Here is a 19,900-nt window from a genome sequence, read left to right as displayed (position 1 = left end):
CACATTCACATACTGGAAATGCACATGATTGCAAATATTACAAGCTCAGAATGAATATTTGGGTATTTAAAACATGATACTGTTTGTATTTTAAGAAGATGAGGACTTGAGATAAGGCATTTACATCATGATGCAACGTTTTTTAAGAAGATAAAGACATAATTAATGTGAACATTAGAATTGATGGCTGTGGGCTGTAGAAACTAGTCTACTTCTTTTTCTACTTGCAGCTTTTTTGGTTGGCCTGTTAATCTATTGCTTGTTTTCTTGATACTTTACCTGATTTCTCCTTTTTTTATGCCAATCCTTACAAACTTATTTTAGCAGTAAAATAAAAATGATGAAATAGATACTCTAATGCTGTCTAAAACCAGTATGTTCTGTAATCAGTAGGTTTAAAACTTTGGACTGAGAGCGTGGTCAAAATATTTTAAGTGGTTGTCTGGTTTATAGCGTATATATTTGCTATAAAATGACTTCATTTATACCTCTCTAGGTTGGCAAATAAACAAGACAAGGAAGGGGCTTTAGGAGAAGCTGATGTGATTGAATGTCTTTCTCTGGAAAAATTGGTCAATGAGCACAAGTGCCTGTGTCAAATAGTAAGTTTTTGTTTTGTTTTTTTGCCCTATAAAATATGTTGAGTATAATTCTGTTTTTGTAAAGGTGATAGGCAGCTAACAATAATTCATTAGTGTTTTGAAAGAATTAGTTTTACCCACTGTTCTGCTGATATTACTTAATACTGTAATATTGGATTTCTATTTAGTTGTTACTCTCTTTTCATAAACACTGTTTTGTGATTTCAAAGACTCTAGATTGGCTTTTTGTTTAAGATATTGCTGACAGGACCCATAAGCTATACAAACACGTCATGCTATACATTTTGTAAACAGTATAGAAAACATATAAATACAAACTTTGAACATAGGATAGGTTTACATTTTTCAAAAATCACATCAGGAGGGCTATCATATAATCTTAAAAAAGTTGGACAGATATTTTAATAATTTATTCTGGTTTCAGAAGATGGTCATTAGACTGTCAATCTTAAAAGATATTTACTGCTATAAACTACCTGATATACGGAATTAAAACTTTGTGCTATTTTTTATAAGTAGTGATATTTTGTTCTGGCAATTTAATTTTGTCTTCCAATGAGTTTGTTTTATTATGTATATGTATATATATATATATTATATATATGTGTGTGTGTGTATCATTATATATTACATTATATGTATAACTATATATATAAAACTTTTATAACTGACACAGTTGACTTCTTATATCATAATATCTCTTATAGCTTATAGATATTATACATAAAATATGCCAACTCCTATGTACTAATGTTAGTGATCATTGCAGAGCTGTGTTTTATAAGTTAAATAAGCAGGTGCTTCATATCATTAATTTAGTGGGTTAATTTTGGTTTACTGATAATTATGGTTTATGAATAGATTTTTTTGTGGAAAACTTAATCTTTAAGTCAAATTAATTGCTGATTTTTTAGGAACCTTGTTCAGCAATCTTGGGATCGGGAAAGAAAATAGACAAATCCATTAAAAAAGGCCTTTATTGGCTGCTACATATCATTGCAAGAGACTTTGATGCCTTAAATGAACGCATCCAAAAAGACACAACAGAACAACGTGCTCTTGAGGAGCAAGAGAAACGAGAAAGAGCTGAACGAGTACGAAAATTACGGGAAGAAAGGTAAGTAGATTAATTTTGTGCTGCAGTGCATTTGAAAAGTCAAAAATACCAAAGCCTTATGAATAATTTTTTAGTTTTATCTGTTCAGTTTCCTCTTTCCGTGTGAAGGAAGACAGCTATTTCTAAGGATCTTTTGCTATACCAGTTAGGGAGATAGAGTTCTAATTTCCTGTAGTGTTATGGTAGTTAAATTTATTCCTTAGGTATTCATTAGCTCTCAGAGTTGGAAAAATGCATCTCCTATTTCTTATGGGTACCTAGCTCAACTAAGATAGAAGGTAAGCTGTTAGTGGATCAATCAACTGAAGCAAAACCTAATCTTCAACACTAGTTTTGTCAGAAAACAGGCTAAATTGTACCATCTCAGTTTAAATCTGTTTTTCAATAATTTAAAAATTATATTCCCTGAAAGGAAACTTTTAAACTAAACTTAGCAAGCTCTGAATTTTAAAAAAAATAATAAAAATAATGGTTGTATAAATTCTACCACAGAATCACTTGTAATAATTTTAATGCTGCAAGAAAGTACTCAGATTTGATTAGAAGTTGAATTTAGTGCTTAATCCGAAGATTTCTCTTTCTTTTCTCCTCTGGATTGTTACACTGTAGGGGAGGGGACAAATGACAAGATGTTTAAGTGAGCTCCTATAAGATCCAAAGTTGTCTTCCATTTACCTAAGTAACAACTTGCCTTCCAGACACTTTAATAGAGTTGCAGCCTGGAAGGCGTGAACCTACTAAACTACCCTTGGTGATGCCTTGGTGAGGCGTTCTCTTACACTGTCCAGGAAATCCTCTGATTACTAGTACTGTGTTTCCTCAAAAATAAAACCTAGCTGGACAATCAGCTCTAATGCATCTTTTGGAGCAAAAATTAATATAAGACCGAGTATTATATTACATTATATTATATTATATTATATTATATTATATTATATTATATTATATTATACTATACTAATATTATATAAGACCCAGTCTTATATTACAGTAAAATAAGACCAAGTCTTATATTAATTTTTGCTCCAAAAGTCACATTAGAGCTGATGATCCAGCTAGGTCTTATTTTCGGGGAAACACGGTATCTTTCATTTAACTCAGAGATAGGACTTAAAGGAGAGAAATATTTCTAGAGATAACACTCCATCCCCAAGTGCTCAATAATGTGAGGAGGTCATTCATCTAGATCTCTCTTAACATGGATATGAGGTTTTAGTTCCTGGGAGAATCTTGGGGTTTCTATCTTACTATATATTTTCATGACATAAAGCTCAGTACAACCAATCACTCATGTAAGTGTACCTTTTATATATTTATAAAAATAAAATACATGGGCACACTTTCCAGACGAACCCCTTTGCTTTTCCTCCATTAAGAAAACAAACAAAAAAATTGAGTTGGATAAAAGAAATCAAATGTCAGTCATTTGTTTTCAAGTTCTTACCTTTTCCAGAAAGATATTCTCAATCATGTTATGGCAGGCTTTTCTGACACTCATTCCCCTTTCCTCCTTTCTCCTAGCCTCTTGAGCAGTCTCCATAATTAAAAGTAAATTGGCATTTAGAGAGGAGTGATTTATAAAGAAACTTTTTACTTTGTTAAATCCAATCTAATAGGTTCAGACATTTTTGAAAAACTGTAAAACACGTTATTGTTGGTATCTGAAAATAGTACTATTGCTTACTAATAAATGAATCACATTAATAACACTTACTGTCCTATGAGTATGTTCATTTACAGGGGGCTTTCACATATGTTACTTTAGCTGAAACAACCCTATGAGGTAGGTATTTGTATCCACATTTATGGGAAAGCTGAGGCTTAAAGATCCAGATACACATCCAAGGTCACAGAGTAGTAAATTGCAAATCTCTAAATCTTGGTTTCCTAGGTTCAGAATGAAAGAATATATCTTTCCATTGGAAAATATAATTAATAAATGTCGTAGTAATGAGCATTCACATTGCTATACTATACTTACAGCCTAGTTCAGATCTATACTACTCATTGTTCTGTCTTCAGCTACTTGTTTTATAACTTACTACCCTTCATGTATGGGGCAACATTAACTATAAATCAGAGATAGTAAATGTTCCAGTACTAACGAATATGGAAATAGTTATTTAATCTGAGGGATAAGTACAGCTTATTTTTAGAGCCTCTTCTGTTGTGTAAAACAACAGTTGTTATTTTGTTCATATATGAAACTTGACACAGCCCTTAAGAAGAGGGTTATTAACAAGAGGACTTAGTTATCTGTGAACATCAGTGAAGAGGACAGCATTGGTTTAGGAGGGTAATTAATAAATTGATAAATATAAACCCTTGGAACATAGAAAAATAATTAATATGCACAATTGACATTAAGGCATCAGTCATAGAGAATGTCATTTTTGTCAACATATTTTTATTTTAAAATTCAAATGATTGATTTTTATATGGGGGCAGAGACCTGCTACCTGCATAGGGATTTCTGAAAAATCTCTCAGTAATTCAAAGCCATGTCTCGATGTTTAAATTACTGCATTTAATAACCCTTAAACCTATTGTAAGTGTTCTTAAACATGGTTCAGCATTTTCTCAGGAATTCCAAATTTTTTTCCTCAAATAATAGAGAACAAAGAGAGCGAGAGCAGGCTGAACTCGATGGAACCAGTGGTCTGGCTGAGGTGGACCCAGAACCAATTATTGTTAATCCTTTCCAGCCGATAGCAACTGTAATCATTGAGGTATGGATAGTGGCAAATGTGACTTTTATCTCTTAAGTTATAAAGGTGGAAGTTAAGAAAAGTGGGGAGTTGAGAACAGAGGCAGGGAGATAGAAAGAAGTGTTCACCGGAAGCTGATTGTTTCTAAAAGAATTAAATGGGAGACACGGGTTAAAAGTTTGCTGCTTTTGCTTCCTTTTCAAATTTTCCTTCTGAACTAGTATAAAAAGGAAAGGACTTCAGACTTAACTGAGAATGAAATTTAAGATTGAATGTAACAACTATAATAGTTACTATTCTAGTATATCTGGGTTTTTTTTGTCATTTATTTCATATGGTAGTAACATATTTACTCTTATTTACATTGTCTTTGTCCCTGTATTGCTGTTACTGTTTCTTTACAGTCATGTTTAGATGCTTATGATGCATTAGAGTATACAAATGATTTCCTAAATATTTACTCGGGACACTTAAGAATGTTTGAAACTGTAATAAATTATTCTCTCTGTAAATATTATTTATTTTAATTGTCAGAAGTTTTACCAAAATTCATTTGTAGATTTTTAATCATGACAAAGTTGAGGGGTTGTGTGTGTGCGTGTGTACGTGTCTGTGTATCTGTGTCTTTGTTTCCGTTTTCCACTGGTGTCCAGATTTGGTACTGGCCCTCAGCAGCCATGCCTTCCCAGAGGAAGAGCTTCCTAAACCATTTACTGGGAGCGCAAAGTGGCAGCTGGCTCACTGGTCCCACTGCCTGTGTGTTCTCCATTCCTCTTCCCCTGTCACTGCCTCCTTCTACACAGGTGCTCATCTGGAAAGGTGGATGCTTGTTTCTCCTTGGGGCTGCTGCTGAGGGAGGCAGCTCCGCAGGTAAGAAGACGATTGGATCATTTTGGTATTGCTTTATTTTGCAAAATAATGGTAATATGAAATAGTTGGTCTCAAGTTGTTTAGGCACCAGAAGGTTAATTGTATTTAATAATTTTATTAGCCCCATTGGTATTTAGCTTAAGCATGTGCTTTTCTAAGTACAGTAAAGCCATCTTAATAACTTGAGTGATTGTTTTGTCTCCATCCTACAAAATATTATGTTTGTCAAGTTTTATTTTATGCTCTTTAAAACATATTGATAGAGAAGAGGGAAATCAAGTTTGATTTTTTACTTTCAAATGTTATATTCTCTACATGTATAGTAAAGCTCACCTTGTAAATAATGACCAATTATTTTGTAGTACCATGGTTACTTGGAAGGTCTTAGCACTTCTGCCACCATTGTATTTTTCACAGCATAAAGATGTACACAATACAGAACAGTGTACCTTCTATTGAAAGTCTCTGAATTAATCAATGGCATGGGGAAAGTAGTCATTGTGCTTTTTAAGCTACAATAATTTTAAGAAGATGATCAATAAAGAAATGAAACAAATGAAAGCAAATTACCTATAGTCTCTTTTATACCAAGCAGATTTTCTTCTTTTCCCCCACAAAACTCCTCCTCTGAAATGTTTGCATTTTAGAGCAGCACCTACATTCCTTTGATTTTTACCACAGATAATAAAAATGGTGAGGTGTTGGTTCCAGAACAGACAGACAGAACAATGGAACACTGATAAACACTGAATATATCTAATTATGTATGAGCATTTTGTGAAAGTTAAAGGTGACATTTCAAATGTGGGAGAAAAGGAGGTTGGAACAACCGAATGATTATTTGGAAAAAAGTAAAATTATTAAACACTAATAACAAATTAAATTCCAGAAGACTTAAATGTATAAAAAAAGAAGCCTTAAAAATACTAGCACATATTATAAACATTTGTATATGTATGGAGGAGGAAAAACTTTCAAATCAGGGTAATTAAGCCACAAATCACAAAGTGAAAATAGATCGTTCTTATTACAGTCAAATTTTCAAGAGCTGTTCTACAAAGTTTAAGGCAATAAAACCCAAGCAAACCCTAATTAAAAATATTTGAGACACATAGGCCAAAAAAAGAACCCTTAAAATTACTGTGAAAATAATGAGAATCTTATAGAAAAGTAGATATTGGGTACCATGGTAGTTCCCTAACAAAAAAATAAAAATGGCAGTAGGGTATTTAATAATTCATCTTCATTAGTAATAAAAACAATAAGCTAAATCAAACCAAAACTGAGGTAAAACATTTATTTATTACTTTGACAGATATAAAACACTGATAATGAGACACAGCATTGAAAAATATATGGGGAAATATTACTCTCCTGACCTTTCACCTGGGGTATAGATTGACTTTAGTTTTTCTGAATGGAAGTTTGTAGTGTGTCACATTTTAAAATGTGCTTACCCATTGATACAACAGTTCTACTGTTAGGAATTTATTCTAAAGAACTAATTCAATCTTAGTATTTCTTTTAATAGCAAAAAATTGAAAATAATTTCTTTGTCCATTGATTGGGAATTGGTAAAATAAATTATGATATAACCATTCAAAATGATAATGTAACTGAAGAAAGTAATACTAGCTGATACATACAGCATTATGTAACGCTTTACTAAGTGTCATGCACTATTCTTTTTTTTTTTAATAAGTTTTATTGGGGAATATTGGGGAACAGTGTGTTTCTCCAGGGCCCATCAGCTCCAAGTCATTGTCCTTCAGCCTAGTTGTGGAGGGCTCAGCCCACCGGCCCATGTGGGAATCGAACCAGCAATCCTGGTGCTCAGAGCTCGTGCTCTAACCAACTGAGCCATCTGGCCGCCCCAATCAGGCACTATTCTGAGCGCTTCATATATTCATTGACAAGGAAAGAAATATATATTCTTAAATAAAAACTTCAATTCTTTTTTGTTTAAAAAAACAAATACAAATACGATTATGTAGAGAAAAATAATGCATCACATTTATGTATGTTTGTGGATGGTGTATGTCTGTATGTGTGGTAAAGAAAAGCACCTCTTGATTATACGCCAAATAGTGCTCATCTCTAGATTGTGGAATTACCAGTAATGTTTATGTTCTTTCTTTATGCAATCTGTTTTCTGAATGTTTGCCAATTAGCATGTTTTAATGATATCTTCAACAAGTAATGTTTTAATAGTAATATCACAGTTCCCTGAAACTACAGAATGCTCTTGGATTATTTGATTCTCCCTTAAAACTATCTTAGATGCAACTGTTATAGTAAAGATGATATGTTTCATTTTTGTTAGAATGAAAAAAAACTTGAAAAAGAGAAAAAGAGGCAAAATATGGAGAAAGACAGTGATGACTACCCCCTGAAACATAAAATGGAGCATGAGCACATAGAGACCAAGAGCCAGATCAGTGACAGTAGCCAAAAAAACAATGAGTTTGGAATAGTAGAAAATTATAAGGAGGCATTAACACAGCAGTTGGAGAATGAAGATGAGACAGACCAGCCATCATCAGAATCAGGTGATAAAACTAGTTATTAAATAAAAAGATATACGTATTAATTATACTTCTTTCATTTGTCATGATTATTTTCATAAAAAATGTACTGTAATATTTTTTTGTCTCCAAGTGCAGTATTTATCATGGTTTTTAATTACTCATTAGTCAATTTGCTAAATTGTGTTTTTATTCACTGTGCTTTAAAATGTAGTCTTTTGTAACTTAAAAGAATTTCAACAGAAATTTTAATTTAAGTTTCATAAATTTGGCATATATTAGGTTGGTACAAAAGTAATTGTGGTTTAAAAGGTTAAAAATAATTGCAAAAACCGCAGTTACTTTTGCACCAACCTAATAGCATAGCCCCAGGAATCCTTCGAGTGTATTTAATACCTTTAAGGCCTATTTGTGTTTTTTGTTGGTGTGTTTCTTTTCAAGCCTCATAATGCGACAATCAACATCATTTCCTTTATTAACTTGCTATTTCTGTAGCATGCAGACATAATTACTTGAACATTTTAAAAGTCTTATCTAACAGCCAGTTTCCTCTTATAAAATGTTCAAATCATAATTACTTTTCTTTTTCTAAGTGGCTATGTTATTTAACAGGAAGTTCATGTCTTTTGGTCTCAGAGAGACAGCCTGTGTTTGGAATCAGACAACCTGATATAGCATCCTGACTTTTCCATCTACTAGATATATCTTATGTTATATAACGTTCTTTAGTCTTGTTTTTTTTTTTTTTTTTTTTTTTTCCATGTCCATAAGGGAAATAAGCATCATCTTTTTTCATAGGACTTTGAGAGTTACTTATAACCCTATGTTTTTAGCACAGGGCCTGACATACATGGGAGATACCCGATAACCATGACTTCCTTGCCATTCCTAGTTAACAATATGGTTCCGTTGTACAGTATATAAGAATTTTTGTACAGTATCAAAGAGTTGGTGAAAATAAGATCCCAATCCCTGAAGTGGAGATTAGCTAACTTGAATGTTTCGCTATATAAAAAATAATTAGATTTGAAAGTTATATTTTTTGTAAGTTGGGAAATTTGGGTAGCTATATAGTGGAGTTAACAGAAAGCAAACCTAAAGTGGCCTCTCAATATATTGAAAGAACTCTCTTTTACACTAATACATTGTTAAAGAGCAAAATGATTTGGCAGATGACTTGAAAATAAAGCGTAAAAAGATCTGAGATAGTGAATCATATAACCATAATTATTTGTATTATTATAATTAGCATTTTATAATTTAGAACATGGTTTCAGATGCCATATATATATATATATATATATATAATTTCACAAGAAATCCTAGGGCATATTATTCCCATTATATAGAATAGGAAACCAGGGACTTGGAGGGACTGAGTAACTTATTTAAGATCATGTCTCATCTGTAACTGGGCTGAGACCCCACTTCAGATCATGTGTTCTCTATCTTATGCTCTTCCAAGAGCTTGAGCTACTTGCCCAGGCTATAAAATAACAGATCGTTCAGGAGGCTGTCTTTCCTTTCTCCAGTTGTAAAGCTCCCAGCTTTAATTGTAAAATGATGTCTTTGTTTCTATTTGAAGTAAAATGTCTCAAATGACACTAATCTATTTAGAAAAATAACATGTTTCTAAATATGTATGTTTATATTTCTCATTGCTTTGTAGGTTTCATGGATTGAGCATTTCTTGTGTAACAGAATACCCATTTTCAAAAATATATTACATATCTATAAATTTAGCAGTTTGGAATTGTCAGTGAAAATATTTCAGTAATTATGACATTTGGTTATTTATCTACATAACCTGCTTTACATTGTTTAAGTTTACACGTTAACAACATAGATGTCTTTAAAATGTTTATATGTGCTTAAGTGAGAATCTGTAAAAAGTTATCATTAGGAAGAACAAAAATTCAATTCTGCAGGGTCCAATCATGTGATTTTGGTTGTATATATTTATATTGGGCATACCTTGTTTGGGGGTTATTTTAATGGGTAATGTGCTTAGCTTTGATTGGGATCTTTTTTTACATTTTTAAATAATTATTTTTGGACTATTTATACCTAGAATCATGATATATATCCTACTGAGATAAATTAACACCTCTCCTATTTCCATGGGCCATTTTGAGTTTTATGGAAATCTGTGCAATTAGACAATTACATTTATTTAATATGCATTTGGAAAAATATAAGTTACTTTTGGAAATGTGAACTTTTTTGTATTCTGTATAATCATCAAATTTAGAAAATAGGCTTTTTGTTGTTTGTATCGTATTTGTTAACTCATTCAATAAGCAATCATTTCAAAAAATTTGTTCTTAGTAAAAGCAAGTTCACATTTTGTTATTGGTAATAATTGCAAAGTTGAATTGAAGATATATGTCTGTGGTAATTATAACATCAATATTCTAGTTCTAGTCTTAATTTTTATTATAGAAGTTTACTTTTCCCCAAAGGCATAAATAAATTTCCATGTTTATGTTCTTGTAGATAACAGTAAAAAGAAAACTAAGAAATTAAGAATAAAAAGGAGTCACCGTGTAGAACCTGTCAATACAGATGACCCTGCTCCTAAGAGCCCAACACCACCCCCACCTCCTCCTCCTGGTGAGTAAATTGATATTGATACTGAATTTAGAAATGCTGATTTAAACAATGAAGAAAAAGAAAGAAATTGTGCAGTTTTTATTCAGTAGATTCATTAACTTGTGAATTTGTGAAAAAAGGTAAAATTCTTTGCTCTGTTTGCTTTGTTCAAAATTTGTCAACATGAATATCTATTGCTTTTTTTAACCAGAAAAAATATTTTATTAAAGTTTAAAAAAAGTAAACATTATTAAGAAAACCTTACCCAGGTACTTCCTAGAATGGATTCAATTTCTATTTGAACTATCAGGACCCAGATTGCTAAAAGGGATTTAAGTTTAATGAATGGATGGCTAATAGGAGCTTTAAAAAAATTTGCATCTTTCATCCTGAAAGTTAACATTTGAAACCAAAATGTGTGAATTTTTCCATTATATTTCCAACATACATACCGACCTTCTAAGTTGTTATGAGGATTAAATGGAATACTGCATGTAAAGCACTGGGACATACTAACTGCATAATAATTGTAATTTTTTAGCATGAGGCATAGTACCACTTATAGTATAAGTGGTAAATAAATATCTAAATGTGTATGTTTTTAGTGTCCTTTTAGCTCTGCTAGAAGGCTTTAAATGATAACATTTCCTTTGAGAATTATTTGAAGACTCATTTCTAGTATTCCATTTGATAAGTAAACATTTCTTTTAGCTTCTGCTAGGAGTGACAATAATAGCCTAATGTTATTTATGATAGTGGTGAAGATGCTTATATTTTTAACTACAGGTATATAAAAATTTAAAGCAAATGTTGCCAACCTACAATTACATTTTTAACTAGAAGCTATTTTAAGTGGATTTATGGCTATTTAGTATTGTGTCATTCTTACATATGAACCGACGTCATATGTTATATACATTCCTGTCGAGGGAGGGATCCTCCCAACAGACCCAAAGAGACTTTGTTTAACAGTGTTTTAAATGTTTTTCTTTTTCTTTAGTTGGCTGGGGAACCCCCAAAGTCACTAGACTTCCAAAACTTGAGCTTCTTGGTGAAACACGTCATAATGGTAATGCAAAAGGATCAGTTTTCAAATATCTGTACATCACATTCACTTTTCTTTACCTCAGCACTTCAACAAACGTTTATTTTTGGAAGCCTTTCAAATCCACAGCCATATTTTTTCATTCATTATACTTTGCTTTTTTCATTTAACTTATTTATTTTTATTCTTAAGTCCCTTTGCCTCTATATAATTTGATTTGATGTTTACCTTAGAATACAGAGGTAAAAAATAATCATACCTTGTGTGTATCCATTATATATTTATGTAAATAGTGATGGAAAGGGAAAGGTTTTAAAGCAATTTAAATTAAGTAGACATTACAATTTTAGTGCTAAAAGAAGGCATAGTCCTATATATGCTCAATATACTCAATGATGCCACGTAATTGTTCTTTCTCTGATTCTAATAAGACACCCAGCTGTTGAATATTCAAATGAAGACCAACACAATTGCAGAATCAGAGATCAATCAAGTATACCCAGTAAAGTTCACCTAAATAGAAAGAAAGTTACTGAAAACTTTATTGCCTCAAGAAAATAATTTTCTTTGGATGAAATTAACCTAAGGGGTAGTCCAGCCAGAACATGGCAGTAGAACTCCACAGCAAGCAAACTAGAGAAAGGACTATTGGGAGGAGGGAACCGCCTTATGCAACAGGCAGAAGTTCTGATTTCAGACCATCAGCCTAGATTCTTTCAATAAATATTTCCAGAATGCAAAATGATACTTATATATACAGAGCTCAATAAACTTCTCCATCAAGAAAATCCAGTTCTCTTTTTGATGACCCTGTTCACCTAATCTAGAACTTGTTTTCCCATGTATTAGAAAAAAATGTCAGAAGTTTAATCTTTAGAAAAGCTTTACCGTATAATTTGAAATTATATCAAACTGTATAAAATGTTTTTATTCAAAAAGTGTATAAATATAAATGTGCTATTTGCTTTCGTTTTCAGAATACCATAGGTCAGTAATGAAATATTTTTTCATAATCATTAGTAAAAATTAAAGGATTTGCTTTCATTTCTAAAGACAGAAAACTTTGTCCTTAGACTATACCAGAATTGCAGTGAAAGCACATCTATACTTGGTTGACTACTTTACATCACAATGTTTTTATTGACTGTGATAGGTTAGTTCCTGTTTTATTATACTCTGATATTGTATAGGTTAGAATACATTGTCAGTTTAAATATTTATTTTGTTGTTAGAAAAAATTAGATAATGTTAATATGTGTGTTTATGTATGTGTACGTATATAGAGAAAATATTAATTTTTCCTATGACAGATATTTTTTCCCTTACTGAATAAGGCATCCAACAAATAACTATTTTGAATTTGAGAACACCTAAAATATTGGTGATACCCAGACGAATAAGACATAAATTCTGCCTTTCTGGGGATGCTAGTCTAATAGAGAAGACAGTACTTCAGCTTACTATATTATATATGACAATTCACAATATACAGTTAAACATTGTATGGTACAGAATTGGAATACTGTGCACAAATTGCATGGACAGTTAGTGCAAATGGTATTAGAACTGGGCCTCCGAAGAATGAGCAAAGTCAATAAGTAGGAGAAACAGACTATTCAAAGGTAGAGAGATGGAAAAGGACCTTGCATATTTGGAAAATAGTGTGAAGTTACTTGTGACTGGAGCTTATGTTCACGTGGGTAAGAAAGAAGAGATTTAAAGTTGTATAGGGAGCATTGAAACTGGAATTATGGTTTAGGGCCAGGTTGGGAAGGGTCTCACATAGGAGTATATGTTAAGATGGCTGGATTTGCTATAATTTTACAAGAGACACTATACATTGTTAGCAAGGAAATAGTGTTACTAGACTTGTTTAGGAAGACAATTTTTGACACCGTGTGAAGTACAGACTTGATGTGGCCACACCTGAAGTAAGGAAGGGTCCCAGTTAGGAGGCTATTGGAGTAGTCAAAGTGAGAAATGAGGAATGGAAATTGAAATGGAGAATAAAAAATGTATGCAAGGAATATTTTAACAATGATGATAAGTAATATTTGATGAATGGATGTGTGGGCTGAGGGAGAGAGGAATAGAGGATTATTTGGCTCAAGGGACTGGAAGGTTGGTGCCATCTCTAAGCTTGAAAATACATGAGAAGGAAAAGAAAAATACACGAGGAAGAAGTGGGTATCTGTACGCTCATCTATTTGAAAATGTCTGTAGTCCAGTATAAATAAGATTTTGGAGCTCAGGAGAAAAGAAAGGACCTGGGTGGATGCAAAGGTATGTAGGAAGATTTTTTGTTTCAGTTGTTATCACACAACGTGAATGATTTAGCTATAATGGATGTTCTGTAATTGTTTACTGAATGAATGCATTGAGGGAATCATAGTTTCCTGTTTCTGGGGGAAAGTATATAGAATGAGGAGACAATAACTAATGGTAGCATCAAAGGGGAACATTACAATTAAGGGCAAGGTGAAAATGAGCTGAGAAGGTTGTTTTTGTTTTGTTTTGTTTTTCCTCACTTTCTTGTGTTTGTTTTTAAATTAGAACTCCTGGGAAAGGATTATAATAAATTAATTTAAGACCACCATATTCCTGTATTTCAGTTAATTTTCAGTTTGTATCAATAAATTTAGCTTTCCATAGCAGAGAAGAAAACACTATAGCTTCACAAGTTTTTAAAATATCTTTATTATTTTTTGCCCATACATTTTAAGTCAAAGTATACCTAAGCTGGGTTAAAAAATAGTGTATGATCATTTGCTTACATTAATGGGGAAGGAAGCAGGTATGATAAATTAAAAATTGTAACAAAAATTTTAATAAAAAGTAATTTAATAAATTAACTTTCAGGGCTTATAATGAGATCTTCATCTGAGATGCTGATAGGTGCCAATATTATAATTACATCTTTTTTCCCCTAATTTTGTATACATTTCTTTGCATTTGGTTGATGGCAAGTAGACAACAGATACATGATGAACTAGAGTAGATAATTAAAAGTTAATTGGAATTGTTTTGGCACTTAAAATTTACTGAAATGTAAAACAATTTATTATAGTCAGATTGGGAATTTTTAAGGCAGATTCTTAATTATTTGATTATAGACATTTACCATGATAGCAATTTGATTCTACTTTTCTAATTGCTTTTATTGTCTGTAAAGCTCGCTCAGTGTAAGACAGATGCGTTCAGAAAAGAGAGTTAAAAAGAGAATCTATGTTCATTTTGTAAACACTCTCAATCTGTACTTCATTGACATGTTATATATTATACATTTTGAAAAATAAATAAAAGATTCTCTTAGATAAAAACACCAAATGTATACAGTAAAGAATATTTTCAAATCTTAAGATGTGAACAAAGATAAAATTTAATATGTAGTATTCTACTGTCCAATTTTCACGTTAAAGTATTTGAAGCCCTTTATAAAAATGGGTGTTAACAATTAAGTTGGTCATATCAGTTGGGCACTGAGATCAACTTATATCCCCTACAGTTAAGGCAGTAAGAAACCTACTCTGTATATAATGATTTAATTTTCTGGCAAAGAAATAATACAAAATCAACTGAAAAAATAAAATAATTTCTTGGGAGGGAAAAAGATATTTCTTGCCAGGTTTTCCTACCTAGGCACTGGTTCCCTAGGTAGTTTCTGTTCATGAGTGTCTGCTCTAGTAAATGGAGACTCCCTGTGTTTGCCTGTCTGTGCTTCCAATACTGGGGCAGTGGTTTGTCCCGTGACCTCCTCTCTCTTAGGGATCCAAGACAAGCTATTGATTTTTCAGTCTGTTACAGCTTTTTACTTCTTGTTAAGATGGAATGGCAACTTCCAAGCACCTTGAGTGTTGTTATGATTTTGTTAAATCAACAATTGTTATGTAGACCCCCTGGGTACTGGATGGTAAGATTGGGTTCTAAAAGACCAAAAGAGAAATTGAAATAGAGAAATTTATTACTCACAGGTCCTGGAGGAAGTACATGGTATGCCTTGAGAGTTCCACAAGGGGTGCTCAAAGCAGGCTGCAGGCAGAGAGAGCTATAGGACCTGGGGCACATGCCTTTATTAAGGTCTGTGCATGGAGTGGTTTGAGGTTCTCAGACTAAGGCCAGATTGGTCAATTCAAACCAAAAGGAGTGGAGTTTTGGTAAGTTCCGCTGAGTCTTATCTAAGAAGGCCCTGGAAGGTAAGGGAGACTGTTGATCACAAAGGCCATTGGGGAAGTCGTATCAGAAACTTACATTTACTTATGAGTCTGTAGGCATGTTACTATGTAGGGCACGTTCTTTCACGAGGGATATGGTATCTATTTAAGGCCCTCACAGGCCACTTGGCCAAACAGAATGGATGTTGAGACAGCAATACCATGGAGTAGCTTAGCTAAACTCTACACACATGCGGAACTGGAAATGAGCCCCTAATACATTTTCAATATATTTATTTCAAGTGACCCTGAACACCTGTGCTTCTAGAACAATTTTAAGGGAATAGGCCAGGAAATAATTACTTACTGAAAGTTCACATATGCTATTAAATTTATAAGCCAATTTATGGTAATGAAGGGATGAGAACTTATTATGAAATACAAAATTCAATTTTTTTGTATCAAATATGCCCTAAATCACTGAACTGTTTTGAAACTTCATTATAAAAGATTCCTACTTACCAGAACTCTAAGGTAATTAATTAATTCTTCTCCCAAAATACCTAGAAGTAATAGCCATTGGATAAGAACCTAGATTGTACAAATACTGACTTATCAGGGCTCTGACAAGAGGTTCCATAGATTTTGAGTATTTGTTATTTTGTTCTCTTCTTATGTGAATGTGTAATTGGCAACAAAAATAATAATGTATACATTAGGTGCATCTTTTTATCAAATCAAGTAGGATTAATGCATAATCTAGGGCTAGGAATTTACCCGACTGGTTGTGTTTTGAATTTATTCAAGTTTACTTGGATTATGATTTTTTTCCTATTCTTCCCATCCATTGCTTCATCTGTCAAGTCAGAGTTGCTTTTGTTTTTTTTGTGTTTTTTTTTTTTTAAAGTATTGGTTGGTAAATGATGAATTGTGTCAAAAATCTCTATTTACCATAACTGTTTTGTATTTTTGGCATCCCTTCTTTACGTAGATTTCTATGGGAAGCCGCTGCCTCCCCTGGCTGTGCGACAGAGACCTAACAGTGATGTTCATGACATGATCTCATAACCAAAGCACGTGGATGAGCTCTCTAAATGGCAAGATGAACTGGAGGGAGGACCACCTTTCGCAAAGAACTAAAACCCTGACCTTTGATAACTGGGGCAAGATAACCATAGGGATTTCAGTGAAAAAATTAATAGCCAAAAATTAATCTGACTGATTACTTATCCATGTTCTTCATGTGTTTTTTTTTTGGGTTTGTTTTTTTGTTAAAAAAAAGGAAGCAAAACGACCAGAAGATGGGATGAGCATTTGGACCAAGTTAGTAAGAGTTAGTATTGGCTCTGGTTTATACATCCTCACTTACGGGCATATTCCAGAAGGAAAACCTTTCAGAAAAAGAGCCAATGGACTCTGCACACTTTCATTACTATTTAATAGTCTTTATTTCTGTATCTTAAACAGTTTTTTGTAAGATACATATGCATGGAAGGGGAACTCTTGTGAATTTATAACTTAAATTTTTAACATTTTATATTTTTCTAAAGCTTTTGTTTAAGAATTTTGATTACTACGATATTGACTGTATACTTTTCTATAGATGCTTTGTTTAAATTGTGTCTGGAAAATGGAGTTGATTTACTGGACAAACATTAACTATACAAACAGGACATATTTATATGGTTTGAGGTATATTTTATAGTAGTATTGTTCTTGAAGTGTACATCCTAATTTGACCTAATTTTAAACTATACACACAGCATATATTTATATGGCTTGAGGTATGTTTTGTAATACTATTGTTCATGAAGTGTACATCCTAATTTGATCTAATTATAAAATAATACTTTCTAAAAATAGATTTCACATCTTAATTCTAACAAATGACATTATTTGAAAGCACTACCCAAGGAGAAAGTTCAACTGTTTTCTGCTGTTTGATTTCTTTGGTGATGATCCTAGTAAATGAATGAGACTTGGAATACCTTCTTGACCAAAATGCTTTGTAAATTCGTAAAAACGTTAGGTGAGATATCATTAAAAGTCCTAATAAACACTTCTTTTAAAGTTTAAACCCGTTCAGAGATCAAGGTGCTCCTTATCATTCCCTGGTTCTACCAGCAGCTACAGGGACTCTTAGGTTATTGTAATTCTTTAGTGCCTGGATACTAAAGGCAAGAAGACTGGAAAAGCTACTGTAGGTCCAGAGACTTGTGTTTTATAACAGGAGGGAAATGTTTGAGTACTAAAGCAATAAGAACAAAAATGAGGTTTAAAATTACTTTTATAACGAAATAATTCCAAAATAATTTCTCAATTTAAAATAATAGCATTTCTCTTGCACTGCAGAATGGCAGGCATTTGTAAGCGTCTCTAATCATCTGGCATTTAGACAAACTTTTAGAGGTATATTTTGCGTAATGCATTCAGAATGTTTCATTTAATTGAAAGCATACATTTATGTCAAGGTGGAAATTCTATAAACGGTATGATTCCTATATCATCTTGTTAAAATTGATCAGTTTGGTAACTTGTACTGACAACAGACACATACTGGTATCTGACAATAACATGATTAAGTATGTCTGAGGCCGTTTAATATGCTTATTTACTTTTAATTTTTTTCTTCAGTGCATCACATTTTATTGACATTTTTTAATTCACTGAACTTTCATTAATCAGGTCACTTATTCTAGTCAGAATCATATGTAGTTTTTTTGCGTTTTGTACATGGACCTACCTAGCACACTGAGTAAAAAGCATTCTACTTCAGATATAAAATTCATAACAACCTAAATTTGACAAGTGGCTGAAATGTAAGGAAAATCAACACAAGGAAACAGAGGTAGATTTTGAACTGGATTTTAGAGGAAAAAAACAAACGTGTTTGCACATATTTTTGGTTTCTTTTGTGAAGAAACCAAAACCTTTACATTTATTTATTTTTAAAAACACTAAACTCATATTTTGCCATCTTTTTAATATTCATCTAGTTTGAGAATATGTATGTTTTTAAAATTTTTGTTTCCTACCAGTGATTACTGTACTGTACAATAATTACTGAGTCCATTTAAGGAAATAAAAGTGGTTTTTGAAATTAAATATATTATAAAGTGGAATTAATGTTTTATATATTTCAAAAGTTAATTTGTATTCTTAAAGCATTCTAACAATATTTTACAAGTTTTGTAAATCCTGGTGGCTTTTAACAATTAAATGCCTATTTTGTTATATGCTGCATTTTTATTTTTAATCATCACGGATTATGACATTTTCACACAATAAAAATAATTTATATCAGTATGCTGTTTTCTATTCATTTGATAAATTTAAATGAGTTTGGGGGGTAATAAAATAGGAAACGGTTTTTAAAATATGATTGTTAAATGACATTTTAAGTCGATAGATGAAAATAATAATTTTTTTGTTACTTTTCCATGAGAAAGTTTTTTCTTTGCACAAGTTTTCATATATATGGGAGAGAATGTTGTCATTTTAAAGGCAGTTAAAAATAAGGTCATATCATCTTATGATTCTAGGTGATTCATTATCTGTCTTAAGTTAAAGCTACTTATCAAAATATGTATTTTTACTTATTTAAAAGATAATTTTATATGCCTTTATGTGTCAAATGCACATATAACATAATATACAATATTGTATGTAATTGATTTTAAATATAAAACTGCATGGAAGCAACACTAGAAAAAGTGTTGTAAAATGCTAATAGTGAGCTTTTTAGAGTTATTGTTTGTGTGTTTCCCTCAATTTTTCAAACTAATTTTTGTAATTTGACTTTTATAATGGGGGAAGCAGATTTGTAATTTCGTAAGTGCCATGTTTTCTGCAAGTTTGAAATTAAGAACTCTTTTAAGTGCCATATGAAGAACTATAATTCACTTAATATGTAGAACATCCTGTGAATAGCCCAGAGATATTCAACTGTCGAATATGCTGGTATATTTCCAGCTGATCTCCTACTAAGTGTTCTTTTACTATGACTATTTTGTTACTCAGTTCTATATGCTATCCCCACTTATGTTCAGTTTCTCCCATCCAATGCTTCCAAATGGCAAAAGCTTATCAAACATGAAACTGCTTACACAAATAAAGCTATAACTTACAAAGTTTATTATCCTTGGTTTTAATATCTAAGTTTTCTCTAAGTGGAGTATACGTTGGAACTGAGATGCTGCTAATACTGTTTAATTTATCAAGGAATATATTCCAGCTGATCCAAATAACAAATTCAGATATTTCAAAACATATATTAAAGTGTGGTATAAA

At 32.0% G+C, this 19,900-nt stretch overlaps 1 protein-coding gene across 2 annotated transcripts in view; it reads left to right on the top strand.

The window, feature by feature from the left end:
• The window catches only part of ARL13B (ARF like GTPase 13B), a 65,708-nt gene extending 46,792 nt beyond the window's left edge, over positions 1 to 18,916 (top strand). The window contains exons 4-10 of one of the 2 annotated variants that reach the window (XM_019755539.3): positions 497 to 602; positions 1,517 to 1,719; positions 4,334 to 4,448; positions 7,621 to 7,846; positions 10,319 to 10,435; positions 11,415 to 11,483; positions 16,602 to 18,916. In XM_019755539.3, coding sequence (XP_019611098.1) covers positions 497 to 602; positions 1,517 to 1,719; positions 4,334 to 4,448; positions 7,621 to 7,846; positions 10,319 to 10,435; positions 11,415 to 11,483; positions 16,602 to 16,678 — 913 coding nt within the window. In that variant the 3' untranslated portion in view covers positions 16,679 to 18,916. The remainder of the gene's footprint in view (positions 1 to 496; positions 603 to 1,516; positions 1,720 to 4,333; positions 4,449 to 7,620; positions 7,847 to 10,318; positions 10,436 to 11,414; positions 11,484 to 16,601) is intronic. The other variant, XM_019755540.3, reaches the window with a different exon arrangement.
• The last annotated feature ends 984 nt before the right edge of the window (positions 18,917 to 19,900 follow it).

Source organism: Rhinolophus sinicus, chromosome 17 (genome assembly GCF_057876585.1).
Source record: "Rhinolophus sinicus isolate RSI-liver-muscle chromosome 17, RSI-T2T, whole genome shotgun sequence".
Taxonomy (NCBI): domain Eukaryota; kingdom Metazoa; phylum Chordata; class Mammalia; order Chiroptera; family Rhinolophidae; genus Rhinolophus; species Rhinolophus sinicus.
The sequence above is the reverse complement of the archived record's forward strand: the minus strand, read 5'-3'. Positions and strand labels throughout refer to the sequence as shown.